Here is a 23032-nt window from a genome sequence, read left to right on the forward strand (position 1 = left end):
AAGTGCTGCTATAATGTTCCACCTTAATCCCTTCATTTCTGAGTTTACTGCTTTATTTCTAAGCCATCCAAACCTTATTCCTTCAGCTGCCCTCACCGTTGCACTTTCCCCCCTTGGTGTAGATCATCATTGTCTTCCTCAGAGCACAGTGCCCAGTTCTGAGCACAGCGCTGCTCTTGCTGGGTCTTGCCAGAGCTGAGTAAAGTGGAATAATTACTTTTTGTATCAGTGTTGACTCTCCAGTTTGTGATCTCCCACGTTGTTTTCTGCCTACACAGACATTTCATGTTCTGTATTTAATTTTCATTCCTCATTAGATATCCCTTTGAAGAGCGGACCACTTTGTAATTTTCTGTTTTATATCTCACCTGGTTGATTCTGGTTGATTTTATGCTGCCTTTTCAATTTCTTATGCTCATTTTTAATGCTACTTCAAAGCGTTTCGCAACTTTTCCCAATCTAATGTCATCACCAAACTGTGGAAGCACACCTGTGTGTCATCATCTGAGGTGTAAATGGAAATGGTGAATAAAACTTTCTCAGGACAAACTCCTCCGACTGTTCTCTGGAGAAACCTTCCCAGAATGGCAGCTAACCATCAGTTATGGCGCTTTGGGAACAGTTTTTCAACTGTTTCACCTACCAGGTTGCTGACTGGCTCTGAATATACTGTCTTAGCTGGCTTAAGAAGATGTGTATAGAACAGCGTCTAAAGCTCCTCGTTGTCAAGAGGCATCGTATCGGCTATTTCCCACTTATTTGCTAGAGCAATTATCCTGTCAGAAAAGGAGATTAGCTTCAATTAATGTAATTCACTTCTTGACAAACCCATTTCAACTGCTTTTTAATTATCATCATAGTTGTCCAGGCATTCACAACTTTTTAAACAATTTGTTCTGTTTCAGAGGCTGAAAGTTAGTTTGACAGATATAACGTGCTTCAAGACCTCTACCTTCACGTTTAAAAGTATTGCATTTATGCATTTCTAGAGCTGGAACTGTTCTTTCTTGCTCACTTTTATTTCTTGAAAATGATCATTAACAATTCCAAGATGACTGCAGTTAGTTCTCTGCAAAAATTCTCTCACAGCCCAATGACTTAAACACCTCTAATTTTTATTTTATTTTTTTTCTTTCCATTATCATGAGCTTAAGTCTGGGGTACCTAAATGATGCAGGCTGCTCCGAAAGTAGTGCCTCCTATTTATTTCCAGGGAAACAACAACAGGTACAAAGAATGCAATAACACCAATTGAAAGAAACAAATTATCAGCTACAAAACCCTATTTTTCAGCATAGTCGCCACCATTAGCTATGTATTTCTGGCAGCAACAAATAAGAGCCTCCATGCCAAGCTCTGAATATCTGTGCCAATGGAGGTGACCCCACTGTCATTGTCACCACTGCTGAAATGCACCGCCCACCTCCTCACTGTGCTCACACCCACCGTTTGGTCTCCATAAACATTCATCAAGCTATGAGGAATGTCACTGAATTCCATTTTTTCTACATGGAGGGATTCAAGCACATATTTGCTCCATATGAACTGCCATGTCAGATGCCATTTTGTCAGACTGCCCCTCTGCTGCCATCTGTCACATGGCAACAACGTGTACTGGAATACTGATGGGAATGTTCAACTTCTACTGCTGTGCCACCAACATCCACCTCTAACACTGTGGGTTAACATATCAAAATAGGAGTCAGTGCTTTTGTGGCAGCCCTTGTGCTGTGCTTGACAATCCTGATGTCTCTGGCTTGATTCTGCAATGTGTGTGTTTAGTGTCAAAAAAATTGTTGTAATCAGCAAAGTACATGTGCCTGTGTACACTCATGCTCAGCCAACTTGTAAGTACATGATTAAGTGCTGCTGAAATCACTGGGACTTACTACATTACTGAAGTTAATGAGACTTCACACCAGTAACTGCTCTGCAAACAATCACAGGCTGCTAAATGAGAGACCTGATGTGCTCCCGTGCCCTAAGTCATGTTTGAATGTCGTCTTGTTGGAAATGATTTCTCTCTGCTTGCCTGGATGGAAGGAAGGTGTGTGCTATTGGGAAGGGAAAACAGAGGGGAGTGCAGTTGAATGCATTGAATGCAAGCTGGTTGCGTGCAGTGGTGTTAAATTAGGATATGCATCATCCTGCCCTCAGATGGATGCAGTGGGCTCTGCTGAGTAGGGCACCAGTGTGGCCCCAGAAATGGATGCAGTGCTGGGGATATCTCTGTATCCCTGATGGAAAGCCTTGCCGCTCAGCTTAGTTCAATAATTCTGAAGTGAGCAATACGCTGCTGTCTGTTGTTTTTGGGACCAAGCTGTTGCATTCGTATGGGGCCACAGAACACTGGTGGATGTTCCGCTGCAGTTCAGGGCTGGCAGGATGTGTCTAGATCCTGAGTTGATAGGCTCCTTGGCCTTTTTCAACCTGCTTTCAGAATTATTGCTGAAAGTTGTTAAGGCTGATGTAGGGAATAGACAGAGCAAATTTAAGCAGACTGCTAAAAAATGCATTTTTGGTCTTCTGGAGTTTGCTGTGAACTCTGGACAGATATGAAAATCTGTGGTTCAGCTGTAGGTAGTCACAATTGAGCTAGTTAGCTATTTTCCCCTTACAACGAAGGAAAATGATCAATTCATCTTGTCCTGATATAGTTGTAAAAATAGATCCAAAAATCTCATTTGATTTCAAGGGATTCTAGAGAGCCAGCTCAGGTGTCATATGATGTTGCATTGTCCTCATTAGGTCAGAAAAATCCCAGGCTTATTTAAGTTAAAATGTGTGTACTCATACACTAAAAGATAGGTCCCAAATATGGTAAATAATGAAAATATCACTTCATACCCTTGTCTGTTTTTGTGGGTTATTTTATGCATTTATTTTCCCCCACTCTTTCATCTGCATCCAGCTTTAATTTACTGGCCTCGTGAATCACTTTCTTTGTGGCTAACACTTGCTTATTCCCCATTTGTAACTAATGCTGATTGCGACTGTGTGTTTAGGGTTTGGTTAAGTGTGAGAGAAAACATATGCACAGGGTTTACGTTTCCATCATACATTTTCTAGACCACCGTCCAGTCATCTCGTGATCCACCAGTGGCTTGCAGACAGCAGACAGATAAGTGAGTGATGTTAATTGAAGGCAGGTTCACAGGACTCTGAGTACACACAAACAAACTTCTACAAGGATGGGCTGAGAGCTGGGGCTGTTCAACCTGGAGAAGAGAATGCTCTTAGGAGACCTGAGAGGGACCTTTCAGTATCTAAAGGGGCCTGTAAGGAAGAAGGGGACAGATTCTTTAGCAGTGTTGGCATGGGGAGATTGTTTCAAAGTAACAAGGGAGATTTATACTGGATATAAGGAAAAGGTGTTTACAATAAGGGTGGTGAAGCACTGGAATGGGATGCTCAGAGAAGTGGTGGATGCCCTGTCCCTGGAGATATCCAAAGTCAAGCTGGACAGAGCTCTGAGCAACCTGATCTAGCTGTAAGGTGTTAATTGCAGAGAAACTGGACTAGATGAGATTTAAAGGTCCCTTCCAACTCAAACAGTTCTCTGATTCCATGACTCTTTAACTCTTTTGCAGGGCTGTTGGTGCAGCCCAGGAAACTGAACCCATTTCTTGCTGCGTTCTCTGGCCAGCCAGTCCACACAGAGCCATTCTGTAATCTGTGTTCTTAGGAGTACTGATCATACCTGTGCATGACTCCTAGTTTGTAGTTTGCTTAATGCAGCCACTGCTGCTTTTTAGAACATGCTATTATGGGTATCAGAGTTGGAGAAGTTCCCAAGGATACCGCTGCCTGTGCTTCATTGCATGTTAATGCAACATTGATGGAAGATATGCAGCAGGGAGCTGTGAAACTCTTAAAACATGAAGACATTGCCACTGAGCTTTACATTTCCCTGTCAGAGTGGGCTGACTTCACACATGTAACCCTTTAAATCAATAAATCAGTGGCAAACTTGTGGCCTTATTTGCTGTAATGAAGCAGTTGTATTGCCACATTCTGCCTTATATCAGACAGCAGCAAACCTGGTTTAGATGGCCAATGCGCTCTGCCCACTTCACTGCTGCAGTGGAGCTTTGTTTCAAGTTAAAAAGTGTATGTTTAGGCTTGGTAAGGTTTGTTAAATATCAACCTCTGCTATTTAATTGATACTTTATTTAGTATACTTGATATTGGCCAAGGGAAGTGGTGAATGTGCTATCTCTGAATTTCCTTTTGAACATTTAGATTCAGTATTTTAAGTGTTTTAAAACTGAATAATTCTAAAGGGCATCTCAGGAAAATAAGTCAGTTAATGAATGGTCGTTAAGATAGTGGGATGTCTTGTTAATTTGCTAGCTCTATCTTCCTACTTGGAACAATGCATATTTTACTCCTGAAGAAGAAATCAGTACCCTGAAGCTGAAACTGAGGGTTTGCTTGCAGGATTTTTGTGGCATTTGCCAACCTAGGTTTTCACCAGTCTGAGTAGCTACCCGTACTAAAAGCTCTAAGAGCAGAAGAAATTCAATACGTATTTCTGTGAGATCAAAGCAAGTATTGTTAACTGCATTTTGTATTAGTCTTTGGGCTTTTCTACATCTGTTGGCTCTCTGGGAAGTCATCCCTATGGAAGAATAGCTCTGGAAAGGCTATTGCATTTCTGCAGGCCTGCTTACTGTCATTGCAGAAGCTGCCCCTGCAGCACCATCTTTTAAAAGCAAATGGTGCATTCCCTTCTTAATATCAAGAAATGCTGTGTTGGTATTTAATTGTTATATTGTCTAGGAGCCATAGTCATGGGTAAAAATAGTCTGAGTAAGAGGACAGACTTTGGTTTAGAGAATTTTCAAGCTAAATACCAAATGAGATGAGATGACAAATGAACGCAAGCAAAGGGAAAGAATATAGGAGGCAATTAATAGATAAGGTCAATACTCAACTTCTTTCCCTTCCTCACCTCCTGTATGGGCATGGGAAGTTTCAGAGAACTTGGCAAACAGCATGGAGCCCAGATTGTCTTTCATTTTGTAATCTAAGTTTAGCTTAAGAAATAACCTGGACCACAAAATAATATAGAATGGTATTTTTACATGTTTAGTGTTGTTTGGACCTCCTCCTCTGCTCTCTCCCTCCCCACAGATGTACAGTTTAGATCTGTACAGTCTACTCAAATAGACATTTAGATTAAATTTGAGACATTACTATGATTCATCACTGTCCCTCTGACGACAGCCGTGCAATGCTGCAGGCAGAGAATGGCTGCAGTTCTGCCTCTTGATAGCATCTAAATTTCAACAACATGGGAAATCAGCTCTCAGTATCCAGCTCCCAAAGCATGGTAAGTTCTGTACTGAAGTGTGGCCATGTAAAAGTAAGCCTTTTTTATTTCTGAAAGGTAGATGTATGGAGATGGGCAATATTGGCTTTAATTATAACACAGTAGCCCATTTTCTATCTGCTGTATTGTTACTACTGATAACAAAATACTTTGTATAATTCCTTTAATGTATTGCTGTGGATGTCTCTCTGAAACATGAAACATATACAATTCAGAGTTCCTCCAGAGGGACTGGAGGCTCTGGTCAGAGATCACTTAGATGTGTTGATCAGGAGAGACCACTGTGACTATCTGCACTCCATAGTCCTGGAACATCATTAGAAAATTTTAGTAAAATCCAGAACATCAGTTTGAGATCAGATATCAGAAGATATCTAGGTATCAACTGCAGCTGGGTGGAACAGGAGTGTGAAGGAATGGCTTGGCTCCTCCAAACACTGAACAAGACTGAGAATTCTTCAGGGCAGGGGAACATCTTTTTGTGGCTTTTGTGCACAGGAACATCATGGGATAAACTGATCCCAGTGACCCAGACTGCTGCTAGCTGGGGTGGTGCCAGGCAGGCCCACAGCTGCTGGGTTTCACTATGGATCTCTTAGGTGCTACTGCAATATAGATCATAAGCAGGGTAAGCCAGACAACGTGCTGGTCAGGGTTCTCCATGCAGTGCCAAAAGAGAGGCTAACAGCAGCAGTGGTAACAAGCCTCTTGGTAATGTGATAGAAATAAACCATTTTCCTCAGAATACATTTTCCAGTTATGTTTCTATGTCAGTGCATTATTTTTCATCATCAGCACTAGAGGCTACATCGCTGCATTTTGATTGAAATTTGATGAACTTAAGCATTTTTTTTGTGCTTTCATCTGTACAAAGCAGGAAACACAGTTCTTTGAAACAGGAATGGAAATTTCTTATAGAAGAGGTGATACTGTGAGCATTTCAGGGTGTTCAGGTTTTGGACAACAGGGAGCTAATTGCAAATTGTGTGAACAATTATTTTTGTGTTAGAATGATGCGAGTTGCTGAAATTGCTCATCTTTGTCCTATGAGCAGGACTAGGGAAGTCTTCCTGCCCCTGTACTCGGCATTGGTGAGGCCTCACCTCAAGTACTGTGTTCAGTTTGGGGCACCTCAGTACAAAAAGGACATGGAGATAATGAAGCAGGTCCAGAGAAGGGCAACGAGGCTTGTGAGTGGCTTGGAGAATCAACCCTATGAGGAGAGGCTGAGGGAGCTGGGGCTGTTTAGTCTGGGGAAAGGGAGGCTGAGGGGAGACCTTATCGCTCTCTTCCAGTATCCGAAAGGTGCTTACAGTGAGGGTGGGGTGGTCTCCTCACTGGTGACAAGTGACAGGATAAGGGGAAATGGCCTCAAGTTGCACCAAGGTAAGTTTAGGTTGGACATTAAGAAACACTTCTTTACAGAAAGGGTAGTTAGGTACTGGAATACTCCCCATGGAGGTGGTTAAGTCACAGTCCCTGGATGTGTTTAAGAGCCGTTTGGATGTGGTGCTCAGAGATATGATATAGCAGAGGGTTGTTAGAGTTAGGGTACTATGGTTAGGCTGAGGAGGTCTTTTCCAACCTGTGTAATTCTATGATTCTATGATTATATAAAGGAGACATCCTGCATTATTGATCAGACTACTTCAGCCGTATTGACAGTGTACCTATCCCTTTTACTGGGCTGTTTATCTGCTCTAAGTCTAAGAATCAATCATCGATTCATGTGCCTTTTTTTTTTTTTGTTTTGTTTTATTAATTAAAAAAAAATACTGAAATATATTTAAAGCTTTGTTTTCCTTCTCTCAAGGGCTACCCTTGTGATGTGGGAACATAGTCACTGACTCAATCTGATTAGTGATCTGTTGGGTTCAGCATTCTACTTCTATCTAATAATAAGCACTTATTGTTTCAGAAGTCGAACAAACCTAGTTTGTTCAACTGAGCAATGTTATACATTAAGCAATAGCCCATGCTGACCTTGTGATATGGGTTAGTTGCTGTACGAGGTGTAGTCACTCATATTAATTAAAAGTAGAGAAAACAAATATTGAAATGCATTCTGTAAAGCCCTTGAGGTCAAAACTACACACTAATGACATTTTGTTTGCTGTTCTGCAATACTGTGACAGTTATTATATTATCCACTCTAATTTTGCTCAAAGGAATTGGATTTCAAATAAACCTATTTCAAAAGGAAGCATGAAAAAAGAGCTAAACAGAAGCCATCATCCTATTAGTACCATAAGTATCCTAATAACATGCCATGATTAAAAATTTTGACCTTGACAAGCTAAGGAAAAAAAGGGGGAAAAAAAAAAAAAAAAAGAAGTAGATATTCCTTATAATCAGTTTTGTTCAGAAGCAGGATTTTTAGTTTGGAGTTAGCTTTGGTGAAATGATGATTTCTGCACATATTGCTGGAGTTCTGACATCTGCAGTTTTAATTCCTTTAAAAAACAAGTAACAAAAAGATGCGTACTAGTGAACCCGCTTTCCACTATGGTTTTAGAATAGAAAGGCTTTGCAGTCAATTATTTATGTGCAATAAATACTAAAAGCTGTATTATCTCAGAATAATCAATGTTTGGCTGAAGCTTGAGAACACTAATAGCTAATCTTAGAAATCCAGATTCAGTTTCATTCGAAAAAATGGCAGAAGTCTCACTGATTTTGGATGAAGGAGAATGAGGACAAAAAGCGCTGCTTTGAGAGGTAATTTCAGATAATCAGCTGAAAACATCTGTAAAATGATAGTAACCTTGACTTTCACTCCTTGTGTGATGCTACATGACATGTTTCAGCAGACAGGAGCTCTTTATGTTAAAAAGCTGTATGCCTGTGTTTTCCATAGCCTTGGGACATCTTGTTTAAGTGTATAGCTACAGTATTGCCTTTGAGAACGGACAGAGGGCAGCTGGGAGAGTGATGGTGGAAGAGTCGAATGGGAAGCAGCTGGAAGACCCAGTGCAATACTGAAATAACTTCATATTTCCAGATCAAATTATATATTTTTTAATATCTTCTTTTCCTTGAATCCATGGCAAATCTTTCTATCTGGGGTATTATGTCAACCATTCTAGTGGGATGTTTTGTTATCTTGTTATCTCTTTGGTGATTCTGATATGCTTATGTCAGTGCAAAGCACTTTAGGGAGGTTCTGTCCTCCAGGGACTCTTGAAGATGACACAAGCAATGAAGGAAGTGACACCCAAAATGTGAGATAGTATCAATGCATCTGAGTTCCTCTGGTGCAGGCTCAGAGCTGGGTGCTAAGTAGGTACTGGAAGATTACAAGAGAGAAGAAAATTGTTTGTGGTGTTCAGTGTGTACAAGTGCTTCTATCAGAAGGGAACCTGCTGATTTGAGGTCACACAAATGATAAAGCGTAGATTTTGTCTGTATTTGGAGGAGGTTCTGAAATGTGAGGGTGGTGACTGGAGCAGGTTGCCGGTTGCCCAAGGAGGTTGTGGATGCCCCATCCCTGGAGGAATTCAAGGCCAGGCTGGATGTGGCTCTGGGCAGCCTGGTCTGGTGGTTGGCAACCCTGCACATAGCAGGGAGTTGAAACTGGGTGATCATTGTGGTCCTTTTCAACCCAGGCCATTCTTTGATTCTGTGATTATTAAAAGAGCCTTTCAGAACTCAACATGCTTACCTACAGAAATACCATCAGAACTTCATTTTAAGGGTTTGTTCTCATTTCCCTATCTGGAAAGAGAAGTAAAGCCGAAAAAGAAGGCAGGGGTGGTTCTGAACAATGTGACTCTGATGCAAAAGAAAGAAAGAGAGCATAGGGGGACGCTCTACAACTCTGCAGAGTGGCAAAGAGGAAAAGCTTTCCTCTAGCGGGGAAAAGGCAGCATCAGGAAGCCGCCTCTAGATAAGCAGATATTGCTAAGTAGGGAAGTAGGACAGCTACCCTGAGACAGCATCTGGTAGAGAAAGGGAGGAGACAGGAACCCACCTTTGCAAAGAAATCCCAAGAAGGAATGGTAAGGATCCAGCTCCTAGAAAAGTTTGTGGTTTTTGTTTTTGTTTTTCATGCCTCTAAAGTAGTGAACCACTTTCACTTTCACTCATTTCTCATTCAATTGCACATTAAGACAGATTTGACCAAGTATTTTTAGTTGGAGATTTGGAACAGCTAAAGAAAGAAATCCTCTTAATAAAAATAGGAGCTTTTTTTAAACTATCTTTTATACGAGTGTAATTCCATTGACTTCACGAGATTTATTTCTAATACATTCTGATATGAAAGGACTACTAGGCTGTGGGCACTCTTATTTTTCCTTGTACTCTGGAGTTAATGTCATCAGTGTCCTTAAATCATTCCAATAAAAGCACAATTTTTTACAATGGTTCTTTTTTATTATTTTGATGATACACTGCTACACATACCTAAATATGTACCAAAAACGAACATACAATACAATTGCCTCTGGTCTTCCCCATTATGAGGATAGCGTTATGCTTTTGTTGTGGTTTTTTTTTTTTTTTTGTGAAGTATCACAAGCCAAGGTGGATTTCCCATAGGACTGCAAGCTGGAGTATCAATTGAGCAGCACAGAACCAAGTCAGAGCTACTCTATAAACTTAAGCAATTTTCATCAGATTTTCTTTGAATGATGAGAAATATTAAGTTTCAGTCTTCCAGGGGAATATTTCTCAGTAAACTGTTTACCACTAGCTTTCAAATTTCAGCTTTTTGCTTCTGTTATTAAATGAAGCAATGCTGTAAGAAGACCAACCATCTTTTATTAGACCAGATCATAACATTGGATGAGAAACAGGCAAGCTTTCAAGTGTAGAAATCCATCTTCAGTTTTGAAACAGAAGTCAACTTCAAGCCAAGTGCAGGCTGGGAACAATTGTTTTGGATTTAACTTTGTTACCGTGATCAATTGAATAAATAGAAGGTGAAAAAGCACCTACAGGCTGATGAGGATGTTAGTGGGGGTAGGTGTGGTGAGTCAGGTGCAGGTCGGGAAGGGAGATGAATTGTGAGGAATGGAAACAGCATGGGACTGAACCACGAGCAGAGGCTGAGGAATAAGCCAAGCAAAGAGTTGGTGAGCCTAAGCCAGCAGCCACATGAACCCTTTAATCCGATGTGGCTTGAGCAGCCACCAAAGTGGATGGTGCAGCTTTTCTGCCTGCTTAGCCATGTATTGAAAGGGATGTTTAGGCCCATTGACTTACAGAGGCAGCCTGGAGTGAATAACTCAGATTTAAGCAGATAACTTCTAGATGTCTGAAGGGAATCTCCCTTACCTCAGTACTATGTGGGCTGACTGTGTTGCTGTGGCTTGTTTACAGCAGGCACCTGGACGTACACCTCCCATTTGGGTTGGGGAAGATAAGTGAGTGGGCATACGCCCTACTGTACTTCTTGGCCTCAGATCCAGCTGCATCAGCACAGGCTCTGTCACTTGAGAACAGGGACTTGCAGATCTCTAAACCATAAGAATCTGCACTCTGGTTCCATTTTCAAAAGGGCTTCCGTTGCACTAGCTTTACTTTGAAAACAAGATGAGATCTTGCCCCACATGTAAAGAAGTAATCCTATGTTAATCCACACATTTGTTCTCCGGGCATTAAATTCAAATGGAGATTATTCTTTTAAATGTTTGTGTAGATCTCTGCTGTTTGTTATTTTGTTATTTCCTGCTAAGACAATGTCATTGCTGTAATTGTTTTTCTCTCTGGTTTCAGAAGCATTAGGAAACCTTACTAACTCTTACTTTTGTAAAATGAGCTTCTATTCACTGACCAGTGTAACAAATGACTAGATGCTGGATATTTGAGTTCCCCAGGAAACTCACATGGCATTGAGTCTGTGCACACAAGCTGCCCTTTCTTTCATTACATAAGGAAAAAAAAGGATCTTTATGAAAGCTGAGTAGGAGATAAGATCAGTATGGTGGGCTGGTAATTACATAAAGTAATGTTCAGTCATTAGACAAAATGTACAGTTGATCCTATGGCTTAGTTGTGGGCGAGGAATATGATCTAACTTTGCTGGTATAAAAGAAAGATGCAACCTTTTCATACAAAAGGAAGATACATCCACACATCAAGGACGGCTCACATTTGAACATCGTCCTCCGTTTTCTCATCTTTCTGATTTATTCTCATTGAACAAGGGAGGTAATATATTTTTTATTTTCTTTACTGTTAAAGAAGAACAATTACATATTTTTGACATTGTCTTCCCATTCTCTCCAAATGTTTTCTTCTCCTTCCATTCTGTCAAGGTTTTTACTTTAAAAACTGGCGTGAAGTGTTGCATAGGAACTAAGAAATCAGTACTTAAGCTGGCTTTGTAAGCAGCAGAAAACGAGGTTGTAGGATTGCATTACAGCTAAATGGTGTTATTTTGTGATTTGTGGTTGGGTCTGGGAACGCTACATTAGTAACCTTGTATTTTTATCCTGGTCCACAGTATTGCTGTCAGATGTCAAATGTTACACGATTCATGGTGCTAACGTGTTTTAGAGTCTTTAAGTTGCTTGCCATGGTTAAATATCTTAAGGGGAAAAAAAAAAAAAAAAAGAAGTTAGTAAAGATTTCTCAGTCTTCACTGGTTTGCTTACAGTTTACAATGTACAAGACAGACAGAAGTAAGGCACTGGCACTTCATCGTTGCTGTGACATAGCCATACATCACTGCTAAGCACTCTGAAAAGAAGTAAGCACAGTGTGCAGAGTGTTTGGCTCTTGATGGGCACAGCATCACCACGGTCACCATATAGAACAACATAGAGAGACACCCCAAGTTTTTGCTGGAGACATTAGGTTATTTCATATAGTCAGTATAAAGTTGGCCCGTCTAACAAAACTCTCTTGCAGATCTATGCAAAGACAAAGACCACAGAATTTGAGTAGGAATACTGGTTTCATGGAGTATAGTGTAAATATAAAGACATCCACATAGTCCCACGCGCATGTGAAAAGAAGACCTGTTTGCAATCACTGGTGACAGGCTGTCCTTGTTGTGGTAACTGGTAAGAGAATAACTTGTTTACAGAAAAAGATAAGGTATTTTAAATAGTAAGGCAAGACTCTCACTGCTGGGGAAAGTTTAAAATTGCCATCTTTCCAATTATCTTCTAAAATTCACACTTTACATAATCACAATAACCAAATCATAATGTTCCAATAGCTTAAGAAAGATAATGGTTAGCAGAGCAAAGTATAAGCTTAATTTAATTTGATTGTGAGGTGGTGTAGGTATTAACTGGGTTAGCAGCATGGGCACAGTCAGAAAAGCAGAATAAAAACATCGAGTAAAATTGCTGTCATATTATCATCATCATCATAGTATCATAGTCTCGTGCGGGTTGGAAGGGACCTTAGAGATCATTGAGTCCAACCCCCGGGATTCGAGCCTCTGTGTAGCAGAGCGGCACTTCTACCACTTGCGCCACAGGGGGGATTCAATTGCTGGACTCAATAGAGGAAGTGCAAATCTGTGCTTTCAATTCCCTTTTTTGGTTAGTTTAATTTAAACGACTTCCCTCTGGGATTGCCTCAGACCCTTTTAATTTACCAAATCATATACATTCTTAGAGAAATTACAACAAAAAATGCCATAACTTGTTCAGCAAAGAGCATGAAGTCACACAGTGGTCAGTCAGTGGCTGTGTTATTGCTACTGAGCCACTGGATCATCCAAGCTTACCAAAAGACTCAGGGTGATGTAGAAAAAAGGTGTTTTGAAAAGCCTGTCTGTCATCTTCTCCTGCTGGTAAATGAGCCCTTCCAGCTGGCTCCTTGCACTGGGCAATGTGTTGCCCTGCTCTGAGCCCCCAGATGGAGCGGGGCCTGAAGCTAAATTGTGCTTATGTGTCCCAGTACAGGCAAGTCTGCCAACAGTCACACCCCATCTGTAGTGCTGAAAAGAGCACATACGTTAAATAACCTTCAAAGAAAGTTCCTATTTGCTGAAGGGGGAAATCTGATCAATTTACTCAGCACAACTTCATAAATGCAACTGAGCTCAGTTCACTTCCTAAAATGACTGGCAGAATCATATGAATGTTGATTGATGTAAATGGTGTAAAGGTACACCTTGATGTTGTGGACACAGGTGACTTTTGTCCAGGGAGTAGAGCACAGAGAGCTGACAGCTGCCTTTCAGAAACCTGAGACTACTGTTTAAAGCTCCTATGAGGCTACCATGCTATCCACCCTTCACTGTCCTGCATGTTCTCAGTGCAACCACATTGAATTTATTCAGTGGACATGGTCAGATCAAGCTGGCTTGGGTCTGCCCTGAAGATCTAAAAGGAGGAAAGGGAGCACAAAGCTTTCCTTATCACAAAACCTGGATAGTACTGAGTGAGCACTGGATGTGTTAAAGTAAATGCCCATGGCTGAGCCTATGAGAAAGCTGAAGCAGAGATGCTTGCCTCATATTTGGTGGGCATCACCCAAGGTTGCTGTGGCTGTCCTTTGCCATACAATGCAGCATCATGCAGGCTCCCTTTAACACACGTCTCTAAGTTTCCCATAGGAGATAATCTCAGATGACCACTTCTTGTATTTGGATGGGTTTTTGGTAAAAGCAGTAGCAGAGAGAAATAACCACCAGTAGCATTCAGCCTATATGCATGCACACATTTACTAGTTTTTTATACTCCTTCCAAATCCTTCCTTCCAGTTCTTCCACAGTTTCTTCCCTTGGGTTTTCTTCAAATTTCACCCTGGCTGCTTTTAGCTCCCTTTTCCTCTGTTTCTTGACAGCATGGACTGACTTGCTGGGTAGGTAGGACTGAGGAGGTAGAGCCACCTGCACCTACCACCCAGCATTTGCCTCCCATTATTGTAAGTTCCTCTCCATCCTTGATCTTTGCTGGACTTGAGATGAATTTCTTATCCCTAATATTTGCTATCTTAGAAAAAGTTTTGTTGCCTCTACTGTGCATTTATAGGTCTCTGACTTGCTCATATACTTTGTTACCTTCCACTTGCTAACTCTGATGAGGCAAGGGCTGTGTTCTCATCATCCTGTCTTTGCTCTCAGCAGCGTCATCTTGGACATGAGCTTTTGTTTGCTATGGGCATGGGCTTCTCTGGTTTTGTTTCCTTCCTTGTCCTGAGTTCAAAGCTCTATTATATGATCAGTGCTCCATAGCAATCTGACTGCTTCCTTCATCATGGTCTGTTTGATCAATGAACCAAGACCTGCTGGATATATCTCTGAGAATTTGTATGGCAATGCAGTGTTCCTCTGCTAATCCATACACTCTTTGTACACATGCCAGTGCTCCAGGCTCACTCAGATGATCATGTCATGCAAGTGGCTTCACTCCTTGGACCACCACAGGTTTGCCTCTCCTTCCATATGCAAGCAGGCATTATTTGTACATTTGCATCATTGTGGCAGTCTCTGCAGGGATTAAGCTGGGGAGGTGCAAGGTCTGAAAAGAAATAGCTTGCCAGTATATGAAGGCTGATTTCATTTAATTATGCTTTGCTCTCTTGATTTTCTACTATATTTTCCTCTTAGGAATGTCAGTGCCCTTTCAAATAGCGTGGCATGCTTAAATAACCTCTACACCAAATCTCAAGATTAATGTCTTTGTTGCTGGCATTATTGTTTTCACTGTCACTGCATTTTTAGAAATGCTTGGTTCCATAGTGGTGTCCCTCCCTGGAGAATATTTATCATGAAGTAGCAGCAATGACTGGAGTGTTTGGAAGAAGAGCTCTGAACTTTTTTACCTTGCAAAGCAAGTGACTTTCAGAATCTAGGATGTATCAAGTGTTGTCAGCCTGAGGCCTTATCCTGCCTATCAGCCATCGTGCTCTTGGGGGACAGTTTCCATCTTTAAAGCCAAGGGGTCAGGTAGCCTGCACAGGCACAGGGAACTGCTTAAAAGCTCCTGCTGTGAGAGCCTGTATGGGGTGCTGCGGGGCCTGCTGTTCAGACACAGCCCAAACACACCTTGTTTGGCTGCTGGCATGGCCTGGGGCTTGACTGCAGGAGCAGGGAGACCTGCATGATCAGATAAGGTTTCTCATAAGGGAAGTGGTGGCTGGGATCTGTGGGCTCTGCATGCTGAGAGCTGCCTTGGCTCGCTGTCCCTGGGGGCAGGCAGCAGCAAGTACAGCACTGCTGCACAGCTTCAGCAAAACATCCCCTCCTCTGCGGGGAGGGCATGGACAGTGCTGAGCCCAAAGAGCCTCATGGGATGATCTATGAGGGCAGGAAAAGTCCATGAGTGAGAGACTGGGTCCAGAGGAGGGCCACTAAGATGTTCAGAGGGCTGTAGCATCTCTCCTTAGGAGAAAGGTTGAGGGAACTGGGCTTGATTAGCTTGGAGAAGAGAAGGCTCTGGGGAGACCTCATTGTGGCCTTCCAGTACTTGAAGGGAGCATATAAACGGGGAGGGGGAGCGGCTGTTTATGAGGGTGGATAGTGATGGGATAAGGGGGAATGGTTTTAAACTAAGACGGGAAAGTTTGGTTTAGATATCAGGAGGAAGTTTTTCACCCAGAGAGTGGTGACGCGCTGGAACAGGTTGCCCAAGGAGGTTGTGGATGCCCCATCCCTGCAGGCATTCAAGGCCAGGCTGGATGTGGCTCTGGGCAGCCTGGTCAGGTGGTTGGTGACCCTGCACATAGCAGGGGTGTTGAAACTAGATGGTCATAGTGGCCCTTTTCAACCCAGGCCATTCAGTGATTCTATGAAGTAGTCTCACTGGGTGGAATTATGCTGACATTTGCAGACTTTATTCCTAAATGGGGCATCCTCACACTTGTTTTAGGCTAACTCAGATCTTACCTACCTTTCCATTATGAAGTGTCATGTCACAGGCACATGACATTGTATCTTGCTGAAAAGAAACATTACCCTTTACAACTATTTTTATTTGTTTGTTTCTGACCAAGCTGGTACGAGCCAAGAACAACTTGAAAGATCTGTGGTAGTTATCAAAAGCGTCCTGCTAATCTACATGTAGCGTTTACTTAGGTATGAACAGGGATGGAACTGTTTTTTGTCCTCCATGAAATCTTACTGGTAATAGTAATCATAACAATAACAATAATAATAATAATAACAACAACAATAATAATAATAATAAAAGAGAGAGAATTTTGGATGATATTCATATGGCCACAGCTTATATGTACTGCATCTTTAATGTTACGGATTTTATTAATTCATATCTGAGATATACTTTACTCCACGGTGTAGATTTGATCAGGATCAAATATAGCCACAAAACTGTATGTCGGAGAACAGAGGAGATGTGATACAACTTTTATAGCCACTTCATCTCATATATTAGCTGCACAAGGACAGATGTGCCATATAGCATATACTTTCTTGCACAAAATTAATCCCCTGTAAAGATTTTAAAAGTTTGAACCAAGCAAGGTGTGTTTATACCAAAACAGCTTTCTGTATTCTTCATTTGATTTGTGAATCAGAACTCAAAAGAAAATCTACAATGCCAGTAAAACAAAGCCTGATGCAAATCTCAGTCTGGAAGGTGATGGTGACTCTGAACTTGCTGTGACGCTCCTGACGAGGCCCCTGTACTGCAGTCCTGGATTCTACAGATTCTGTTGTCTCTTCCATAAATGTTTGCTGTCTTTTCTCCACTCTACCATAAATATTAGACAGTTAAAGTATTTGAGGTTTATATGCTATGGTTTATGTTCATGTTCAGAAAATATTGTTAAGGCCAGAAGGAGAGGTACATTTTTGTTATGAAAGCGGTGATGAAGTCAATCTTCTGATGCTATAAAATGCACATCGGTGTACTACATTCTCAGTTTCTGCTCCTGATAGATGAGAAACTTAACATGAGCCAGCAGTGCGCTCTGGCAGCCCGGAAAGCAAATGGGATCCTGGGCTCCATCAGGAGAGGGGTGGTCAGCAGGGATAGGGAGGTGATCGTCCCTCTCTACTCTGCTCTTGTGAGGCCCCATCTGGAGTACTGTGTCCAGGTGTGGAGCCCTCAGTACAAAAAAGATATGGAGATTTTGGAAAGGGTCCAGAGGAGGGCCACAAAGATGATCAGGGGGCTGGAGCACCTCCCCTATGAGGACAGGCTGAGGGAGTTGGGTTTGTTCAGCCTGGAGAAGAGAAGGTTGCGGGGTGACCTCATTGCAGCCTTTCAGTACCTGAAGGGAACTTACTCCCAGGAGGGGAGTAAACTCTTCGAAAGGGCTGATAATAGCAGGACTAGGGGAAATGGTTTTAAGTTGAAGGAGGGAAGATTTAGGTTGGATGTTAGGGGAAAGTTCTTTACTAGAAGGGTGGTTAGGTCCTGGAACAGGCTGCCCAGTGAGGTTGTGGATGCCCCGTCCTTGGAGGTGTTCAAGACCAGGCTGGACGGGGCCCTGGGCAACCTGATCTAGTAAATGTGTGTGTTTGGTGGCCCTGCTAGGCAGGGGGGTTGGAACTACATGATCCTTGAGGTCCCTTCCAACCTGGGTAATTCTGTGATTCTGTGATTCTGCTCATGGTTTTAAATTGTCCCTGTTACTTCTCCTGAATGCTGTATTAAAGTGTAGCCTAGATGCTGGTACTGTACTCAGTGTGAAACAGTCCTTTAAAAATGTGCTTATTTGTATTTCCAGAAAGATCATGGATTGCTACAGGAAGTATGCAGCTGTCACTTTGACCATTTTGTCTGTATTTCTGCATCTTCTTCATACTTTCCCAGATGGAGAATTTCTCATGCAGGGTAAGCTACACTCAGCATTCAGAAATAGGACAGCTGTAAAGAGCAGCAATTAAACTTGTTTTATAAATGTGGTCATAAATATTATTATTCTATTACATTTATTGATGTTTGGATGATGAGTGCTACGTTTTGATGACCAAGTTTGGTGGGCTCCTCTGCTTGCTACTCTTCCTTTCAATTGCTGGGTCTCTGTATTGACTGTAGCCTTTGGTCTCATAATCTGAAATGTACACATTTTGGTAAAAACCCATTTTCACACTTAAAAATATTTGATTTTTAATAGCGTGGAGCATTTGCCTTCTGCCAATTGATTTTCTTCAATAAGTTTTGAGCAGAATAGAAGAAAATGCAAGCTACATAAATCTTGAAGTCACCGGGCATTTTTTAATTCACAGATAATTGTGTGTTACTTTAAAACAGGCACTGTCTAGGAAGCACTAGCAAATACTGCTGTTACTAACTATCCATAGCTAATAGATGTTATAGGTAGAGCTACTGTAGTATGCTTACTGTAAAAATGCTATCAATGAAACTAAGAAAGAAGAGAAAAGAAACGCTTGTGCCTTACGTGGAAAGACGCACTCTAGTTTTACAAGCAGAGAATGTTGTGAAGATGAAGGACCCTGAAGAGGAGAGCTTTTGTTTCTGTGCTTTTCAGTTCTGCATGCATCAAAAAGCAGAATGCAGCCAATACTTTCTCTTACTGCCCATGCTTCCCCTTTCTCTTTGAAGATGAATGACCATCAAGTAAAAGTCTTTTCTGTATGTTTTTATGGCAGGTTGTCCAGAGTGCAAGCTAGGGGAGAACAGGTTCTTTTCAAAACCAGGAGCCCCCATTTACCAGTGCACTGGGTGCTGTTTCTCCCGGGCCTATCCCACTCCAATGAGATCCAAGAAGACCATGCTTGTTCCAAAGAACATTACATCGGAAGCAACGTGCTGCGTAGCAAAGGCTTTCACCAAGGTGAGAATGTAATTGAGACCAGTTAAGCTTCTTTTAGGAAGCAATGTGTAAGCGAAGCAGCAAATAGAAAATAATATGCTTTTGCTGGAGGGCACTGAGCAGCTATTTAAGGGAAACATCCTTGGTACTTATAAAATATACACTTGTGATCATTTGTTGTTTTTTTAAAAAGAAAATAAAATGTTAACCAGTACCGACTCTGATATTCAGTTGGGTATGGAGACTGGTGCAGTGCCACTGATTTCAGTGAAACCACTGTGACTCTGACTCATGATGCATGAATTGGATTTTTTGTCCATTCATTTTTAACTCTGCTGGATGCATATCCTCTCCTTAAATGTCATTAAGTGTGGATTTGATTTTAATAAGTTGCTTTCCTTACTTCTTTCCTGCATAAGCAGGAGTCCTCTGAGAACATGCCTGGTCAATACTATCAATTACATACATGGGAATGAGGGACCAAAACCATCTGTACTCATTAGATTAATTGAGATTGTGTTTACTTTTAATAGTATAACCGGGAGGGAACTGTAAACATGTGCAGCTACTTTGAGCATTTAACAGTCCCATCTGGAAGGTTCTCCTAAAGAGAGATTCTGCAAAAGCTGATTATTTTGGGAGCAATTCAGCTCCAGGTGAAGAAACCTTAAATTGATGTAATCAGTGGTGAGCTAGCTGATGCAAGCCAAGGTTGTATGGTGATCTGAATCATGTTCACTGAGTGTGTTGATGAGGGGCTCAGTTCAATTACTGGCTCACAGGTTTGGTGCTATTTGAGATACCCTGGGGTACTCAAGACATCTGTGTATAGCTGGCAGACACGGGACCCATAAAAGACCTTCTGGAGTGGCAGCTGGGAGCTTGGTGGGATCCCATCTGATGTCTGAAAGGGCAATCAGACTTTCTGTGTATGCAGCTGGACAGAGCCCCGGGTCTCTGCTGGCTGCAATGTGAGCCCAAATACATGGCTCACCTATAGATAAATGTATTTGAAAGCGTTTTAGCTCTTCTTCTTGGCAGAGCATAGATGTTTTTTTAGACCACCAATGTTATGCTTGCCCTGAGGCAGGAAACAAAATTTGGCTGAGATTAAAAATAGCTCATGGTGTTCATGCTTTCTGTTTTTATAATCTCCATGTGAAGCATGTAAAGGATACTTCCTGATTTGTCATAGATTGGTTGAGTAACACTTCTTTGAAAAACAGACACTTTAAAATGTGCCAAATTAAGGACACCAGGCTACATGTTGTTGTTGAAAACCATCTCATTACAGCTCCAAAAGCCACTGATGATGAAACTTTACAGATTGGCATTCAGAGGCCATTCTAGTTCACATACTCCTTGGAACCAGTGTACTGCTGGGGGTTAAAATGGCTTTGGAAATCTTTTGCTTGAGATTGCAGTTTTAACTGTGTAGCTAATCCAAATTATTTTCTTTCTCATGTGTGTGTTTTCTTTTCTTTTCTTTTTTTTTTTTAAGATTACCCTTAAGGACAATGTGAAGATAGAGAACCACACAGACTGTCACTGCAGTACCTGCTACTATCATAAATCTTAAAGCCTGTCTGTTTGTTAATGATCAAGGACAACGGTGAATGGAATATTTGTTGTTCAGCTTTTATAGCACCGCCGTGTATAATCTTGTGTTTTCTGGGCAAGACACCGAGTAGACTTGTGAATGAGATGGATGGCTGTTTTATTTCCTCTTTGCTTCTTCATGCATTTAAGTAAGTTTAACTATTTCCATTAGGGATTAGATGCAGCACTTGCATGACAACCATAAGCTTGATCTGTTTTTAAAATAAACTGTCAGATAAAAAGTCAATGTTTCGTGAGGAAAAATGATGATTTCATAGCTTAACAAAAGAGAGATTTTGTACTACATTTTTAGGTTTGTTTGTTTTTGTGGGAGAGGGAGGAAGGAGGAAGAGAGGGATGAGAAAGGGGCAGGAAAAGAAACAGTAATTTCCCCTCATTCATTGAGTGGTTTGTTTTATTTCTAAACACAACATTTTCTTTTTCTTGCTTCTTTGCTGTTTTTTTTACTTTGGCATAAAGCTTAACAGCAATCTGTGCAACATGCTCTGCCTTTCTGTGACATCTTTGATTTTGCTTGGAATTTAATCTTCTCCCATATCAATAAATGGATGCAGAAGGTGATGTTGCAAAGTGCTATGCAGTGTAGTGGAGTGCTAGAGGACAGGCACGGCACATCTGTATTAGCTATTTAACGTGTGGCTGAGCAGCATGGCATTGGGCTTTAGTAATTCTCAAATGCAATGTGCCAGACTGAGATATACAAATGAGAAAGGAACGGATTGTGTTAGGTCAGAAATGGACCACAGAATATGTATTTAGAATAGATGAACTTCAAGTTGTAAATGGGGATTTTAGAGATAGCACTTGTTTGGTTGTAGGTTGGAGCAGGGCATCTGCTTCTGAATCTGCAGCCTGCCCATATGAACATGAAATAAATTAATTCCACTTGTTTTAACCCAAATATATGGAATGAGAATGTCAGTCCTGCTGTGATCACTGAATGCAAAGGTTTAAATGTCCAAACATTTAAACATGTCCAAAATGTCTCCAAACACCTTCAATATATTTGTGGGTATTTCCCTGCAGCAGATACTGTTAGGGTAGCGATGCAGATGTGTAACACAGCTTCTGATAGAGAAAGAGAAGGGTGCTTTGGGGTGAGGCTGTGAGTACAGCTGCTCACCTTGGGGCATGGCCATGGCTGATGTCTTCTGCAGTCCTAAATGACAGACCTGCAGGACTAGGCTGTGATGGGGCCCTGGAGCAGCCCAGGACTGGCAGGATCTAATCATGGCTTAAATCTACTGTACACTGATATTTTGTCTATGGTAAGTTTGTTTCAGTATTGCTTTTGTTCAAAGGGGAGGTAGTCCAGTAGGGTGGTCTTTAGTATGAATTTAATAACATCAGCAGAAAAGGTTTTCATATTGAGAAGTCTAATCTCTCACTCCGGATCATCGCTCAATACATTATAGGAATACATGTCAAGCAGCCACTAAAGCTGACTCACAATTCCAACCTGTTGTGCAATTTTATTAAATATGATTGATGCAGATACTTTCACAGGGGATCTGGATCCTGCCTGGGATTTCTAGGCAACGAGAGAGGAGTGATCTGAAGCTGCAAGCTGATTGCCTTTGAGAATGGCATTGTAATTTCTCATAACTTTGACAGGATGGAGAACACATTTTCCGAGGTTGCTTTGCAGTGGAGATGTGCCTTTTTGCCCTGTGAAACATCTCCTTGGGTAGACTCTGACTCAAGTGAGATCCTTCAGCAGCGCCTTTTACCTGATGGTCTGTTTGTCCCTGTGCTGCTCACAAGAGCAGGTTGGTGACATGATGAAGTTCTGTTTGCATCTTTTGAAGCAACTGTCATCTTTTTCATAGTGAAATAATAGAAATACTGAAAAATGGTAACAAATTAGAGACCCACACTTTGAAGAAAACATGAGATGCTGAAGCCCTGTATCATTTTGGAATGACTGTTCTGCTTTACGTTCCCCGTGGCTCATTCCCTCTTGCTTGTACAGAACCACTTACTCCTCAGTTTCTCAACTCACAGGTCCCCCTCCCCTCTGAAGTATCAAGGGCTAGCAAAGTGCTTATTGTAAGAGCATGTGGAATGTGCGAGCACCCCCTTCATTACCTTATCTGGTTAAAGCCCTTCAGTCTGAAAGAAACACCGCTTAACAAGGAAAGTAATAAATTAAACACTGAGGTACACAAATCTAGCAGCAGGTGATAAGGGAGACAATGACAAAGAGCAGACCCTTTCAGCCTGTGACCAATGGGCTGTTACCAATGGGCCCTGGGGTGGTGAAGGGATGGTGGTAGCAGCCTAAGCTTTGTGACTGCTGAGAAATGGGGAATAAGACTGACTTGGGGAGATAACTGAGGGAGGCTTGTGGGGCTGTGCAAGGCTTACTGCGGGGTATCAGGAAGAGCTCACTTAGAGAAAGGACCAGAGGTGGAAGAAGGGGTA

The 23032-nt window shown here is 41.6% G+C and overlaps 1 protein-coding gene across 1 annotated transcript; it reads left to right on the top strand.

The window, feature by feature from the left end:
- Positions 1 to 11395: 11395 nt before the first annotated feature.
- CGA (glycoprotein hormones, alpha polypeptide) lies at positions 11396 to 20834 on the top strand. Its single transcript, XM_015858882.3, has 4 exons — positions 11396 to 11488; positions 17939 to 18045; positions 18825 to 19009; positions 20490 to 20834. Exons 2-4 carry the CDS (start codon positions 17946 to 17948, stop codon positions 20565 to 20567), a joined length of 363 nt encoding a protein of 120 aa, XP_015714368.1. The 5' UTR covers positions 11396 to 11488; positions 17939 to 17945; the 3' UTR covers positions 20568 to 20834.
- The last annotated feature ends 2198 nt before the right edge of the window (positions 20835 to 23032 follow it).

This window comes from Coturnix japonica, chromosome 3 (assembly GCF_054131305.1).
Source record: "Coturnix japonica strain WE chromosome 3, WE-NBRP24, whole genome shotgun sequence".
Taxonomy (NCBI): domain Eukaryota; kingdom Metazoa; phylum Chordata; class Aves; order Galliformes; family Phasianidae; genus Coturnix; species Coturnix japonica.